General features: G+C 34.6%; 1 protein-coding gene across 1 annotated transcript in view; it reads right to left on the bottom strand.

The window, feature by feature from the left end:
• LOC119595284 (EH domain-containing protein 3-like) overlaps positions 1 to 5,000 on the bottom strand; it is a 65,924-nt gene that overhangs the window by 9,314 nt on the left and 51,610 nt on the right. The window contains exons 6-8 of the mRNA XM_037944441.1: positions 4,647 to 4,765; positions 3,622 to 3,734; positions 3,240 to 3,378 (exon numbers count right to left, since the gene is read on the bottom strand). Coding sequence (XP_037800369.1) covers positions 3,240 to 3,378; positions 3,622 to 3,734; positions 4,647 to 4,765 — 371 coding nt within the window. The remainder of the gene's footprint in view (positions 1 to 3,239; positions 3,379 to 3,621; positions 3,735 to 4,646; positions 4,766 to 5,000) is intronic.

The raw sequence follows: 5,000 nt of genomic DNA, 5'->3' as shown, positions 1-5,000 counted from the left end.
CATATGTATTTTGAGAGAGGAAAAAAAAAAAAAAAAAAAAAAAAAAAACAAAAAAAAAAACAAAAAATAAAGAGAGAAAAAAAAAAAAGGGAACTATAGACAGCTGTCGTAGATAGCCCTTACGTAATCTACATATTGGGTTCACTTTCCTTTAATTTCTTCAGGTCCAGCAGTATCTATGTCGCAGGGTTTGAGAGCATGGGGTTGGAGAGAAAAGTCAATGTTAAATTACTTTCAATGACTGGAGGCCATGGGCTGTGAAAGCAAGCTAGGCTTTTGTTGAACAACTAAGTCAGGATGTTGGACTCCCTTGGTCCTCTAAAGATATAAAAGCTTTAAAAGGTCTATCACACTTTTTCTATCTTCTACTTTTCTACACTAATATACCTAATTAATAAGTGGGTGCAAGTGTGCATGTATGTAAGCTGGTGTGTGTGTGTGTGTGTGTGCGTGTGTGCGTGTGCGTGTGCGTGTGCGTGTGCGTGTGTGTGTGTGTGTGTGTTTGTTTTTGCACATGTGTAAACAGAAATATTTTCACATGTGTTACTGTACATTTCCATGAATTCCTCCTTCTACTGTAAGGCCACTCACAATAATAATGTAAAGCATGATATATCAAATTATTTATCTATAACAACATGATAACATCACTATGTACCACTGAAATGAAGCAAATTACAACAAAACTGGCTTTACAAATACATACTTTATTTTTGCACTCACAAAATGAGAAACCAAAAAAAAGAAAAAAGAAAAAAAGACATCTTAGACTCCTAACTGAACTGCCTTTTATCAACAAAACAGAAGCTGATGTTGCTACTTTCAGTAAAAAGAAAAATTCAACATCTATCACCCACTATCACAAACTTCACATCACAAAATCTGCAAGATTTGCAAGACATCCAAAACCAAAACCATAACTTCCCTATAGTATTCATTATTAGATTCTTGGGCTCATTTAATTAGCACATCACAAGGTCCTAGACTTCACTTCTGTATAATTATGTTTCATTCTGTAAATTACATAAATGTTAGCAGTTACTGAAACACACTGAAAACTATTTTTTTTTTTTTGAACCAAAATTTGCTTTTGTGGTTAATCAAATGATTAAATTCACTTTCAAGAAATTTTCTCTAGGTTTTAAGATTTATACCTCATCCAAATTTTACACCTGTCTTTAAACCTCATAACCTGCTCTATCCATCCTTGTAGAATAATCATGAATAACAATGCTTAGCTTCACAATATAAGATTGGTGGACATTTATGGGTGGATATTCATTCATATTTATACAATGAACTTGCTTCTTTTGCTGACAAGGTTATCAGTCACTTGCATTTCCTTACACATTTATTTTCTTACACAAAGTACTGGATGCAGCTATCATTAACCACAAAACTGCCAAATGCATACTCTCCTTACCTTCCTTTTTGCTAGGCACAGGTTCACACAGATTCACTCTCCTTATCACCATCAGAAACTTGCTTCCCTATTTTTCTGCCTATCATCATTTCACTTTAACAGGTAATTCTTAAAATAGAACGAAAAAGGAGATGCACATGCTAACTGAGCAATCTCGCAATGCACAGCAAGCATGAAGGAAATGAAAAATTACTTTGTCGAGATTATGAATATCATAAATAAATATCCAAGTTAAACAAATAACAAATTATGAAAAAAATTTAATTTCTAATTCCATCTCCATTAGTTAAACAAAATTCTAATGGCTAGACAGATGACACCTGTTGCCGCTATCTGAATCTTAACCCAAGTATGATTTTTTATCTATGATTTTTTTATCTACTGGCAGCTGACAGGTATGTGCAATTACCAATTAAAAATTTTCACTAAGCTATGATTCATCTTTATGAAATTTCTTAGAAGCTCTCTTAGAAAGCATAACTCATAAATCAAAAACATTAACTTAGTGAAAAGATTGCACCAGATATGCTGAAATCTACGTTAAGGCAACGCAATGCTATCTAAGGTTCAAACTTGTGAAACTACAATAGTGTAAATTGCATACATACTTTATGAATCCGTTTTGCTATACTTGGCCAAAGTAGCTACATTTCATTTAGACAGATATTACCTCATTGCCTCTGGGTGACATGTGTATCATGTTATGCCGAGAATGGCCATCTTCCCAGAGCCCATATGCCATGCCATCCATATTTCAATCAAATTGTAGTTTAGTGGCCTTCTACCATGTGGACTTTGCATGTTGTAGCAAGACGCCTTTCCAGGAATTTTGCCGGCAAACCACACCCAGACCTATCATCGGTATACATATCCCATGAAACAAAACATGTCTGTTCCCTGCAAGTGGTGCATGCCACTGTTAATATGCACCCTGGAATTTAGACCTTCCAGTATCTTTGCCAGCCTGGAGGCATTGATGCCAAGATAACATTAATGATGAATGAGCGTATCTAGTTCTATTCCCTTTCAAATATCTACAAACTAATATAGACAAACTATTAATTGCTGGAAAAGCACAATCCAGTATGAAAAACCAGACATCAGCAAGATGTAAGTAGTTGCCTCAAGAAAGTCTTTTTCTTTAAAATGAAGTTCCTTTGTTTGATTTGCTTTTATAAAATATGAGAAATAAAATTCAAATATGAAAAAGTATAAAATATTTTAAAATATTTGTGTGTTTCTGTATCTAAAGATTAATCCTAGTGCCCAAAGTTTTAGAAATACTGAAAATAATATAAAAAATTTGAAAATTTTGGTTTTCGATGTATACTCTCCCTAAAAATACTGTCCTAACTGGAATACAGGCTGAACATGCAGGTGCAATATATTTACACATTTTGCTTTGGGCAGGATGTAAAGTTGAATGTGTGACCACAAATGTACAGGCATTTACCATGCAACTTCAAGCAACTGTCCATTTCAAAAATATTACTGAATCCTAACTATATTAACGGGGTCTTCTGTTATAGTGTCGAATCCTTTCAACTAATGCACTACAGTATTTTCTATCGTGCAGTTGTATCATCATTTACAAATAGGTCTATGGGTTTTTTCTGCCAAACATTATTCATTATTTGGCAACTGGTGAAGACAAAATGAAAGACCTTTCATTACTTTGTTTTGCTTTTAAGTTGTGATACCAACGTCAGTTTCACATTACTCAAATATATACACATTCACTGTTTTATCACTGAATGCTGCAGAAATGGAGAAGGTAATTTAGAAACCATTGTGAAATACATATTTTGCAACTTACTCAACAGTTATAACAACACCCTCTAGGTTTCTTGGCAGTGTAAAAGAATTTATGTTCCATTTTCCTTTGATTTTAAGCCAATAGTTTTTGCGTGATTGCACTTCCCTCATGCACCTGCTGTTGTGCACATGAAATATTTCTGCTTGGTAAAAGGTGTATCAATTTCAAGACCAAAAAGTATAAAAGATGTACCCTTACAACATACTAAATCTGTTGAAAAATATGTAATGATAATAGGTTGTGATTAAAGAAATAATAATAATGATAATCATAATTTCTTAACCACTTTTAATAAAGAAAATAGTCTGAATTTCAGTGTAAATGTGACATTATACAAGTCTAAAGAGGGTAATATGTACATGAAGTCTTAACCCATAGCTACTGGGTAACTGTAACGTCACCTGGAGTTTCCTTTTGAGAATATTATTTGCACAAAGACTTCTCCACAAATGCTCACCCACCAAGGAGCCTATTAGTATGCCAACATGATCTCTCCTGATTTGCATTTTCCTTGAGTTTTCAGTATATCTTTTTTCTCAAATGTTATTAACACAATCTCCATGAAAAGTTGTATTCACTGTAGTATTTTGTAAAATGTATAAACTTAGATGGCTCTGCAAGTGCTTAGCCACAAAGGAGTCAATGAGCAGACCTCACCTGATTGCATTTTCCTCAAGTTTGCAGGAAAAACTCAAAACCCCCTTTTTTTTTTTTTCTTTTTTTTACTAAGGCTATCAATACCAATGCTGTAATTTTGATTACAGACATTATAATTATTATAGGAAGAGGGTAAGCAGAAGAGACAGGTAGTGCTCATCATAGGCTCATTGGCGACTTTGTACACGTGGAGGCATCTCTGTGCAAAAACGACTAATAAATTAAACTGGCAGCGGGCAGGGCATATACACAGATTCCATCCCAGTGGCTGTGGGAGGACTTCAATGTTACTGTCATTATTATTGACATTATGATTATCAATTTGTTATTATCAATACTAAAATGGACACAAAAAAGACAAGGAAGGGAGATAGGTAGGACTAGTAATTGCTACTTGGTGATTAATAACTTGTGAAGTAAACTATGTGCAAAAACAATCAATAAACAAAATGACAGAGTGGACATGGCATACATTTTTGCCATTCTGACAGCACTGGGTTAAAAAAGAGAATCATCCCCCCCCCCCCTCTCTCTCTCTCTCTCTCTCTCTCTCTCTCTCTCTCTCTCTCTCTCTCCTCTCTCTCTCTCTCTCTCTCTCTCTCTCTCTCTCTCTCTCTCTCTCTCTCTCTCACTGTCAATCATCTTATATTTTAAGCATGGATGCCAAAAAACAGAATCTCTTCAACTCTAAAGGACTACAATACTTAACAAAACCAGTGAATAATGAGTTCATAGTTTTTTGACAAATACATTACGTGTGAGCCGTTTTGAAAATCTTTGAGAACTTTGGTGCACCAATCTACTGAACTAACCAGGAGAGTGCATGGCCAGGGTATTCCACATGGACAACAAAACTTCCACTCTAGGTGCTGTGAGAATAAGACTGATGTATATGAAAACAATGAGTAAGTAATGAGATATTGAGTGCTGTGCATAGATTATTGCATCAAAGAAAAATCTGCAAAGCTTCTGTAGTTTCGAAAGCTGTGACTCTAAACATAAAACCTAAACATCTTGCTGACATCATCTACAAATAATTTATTTATTTACCATAAATCTCATCTGTTGATAATGAGACGAGACTTCTCCTCAGCTTGGAGACTG

The sequence above is a fragment of the Penaeus monodon genome, chromosome 35, assembly GCF_015228065.2.
Source record: "Penaeus monodon isolate SGIC_2016 chromosome 35, NSTDA_Pmon_1, whole genome shotgun sequence".
Classification (NCBI taxonomy): domain Eukaryota; kingdom Metazoa; phylum Arthropoda; class Malacostraca; order Decapoda; family Penaeidae; genus Penaeus; species Penaeus monodon.
Note: the sequence above shows the minus strand (reverse complement) of the source record. Positions and strands in the feature narration are given on the sequence as shown.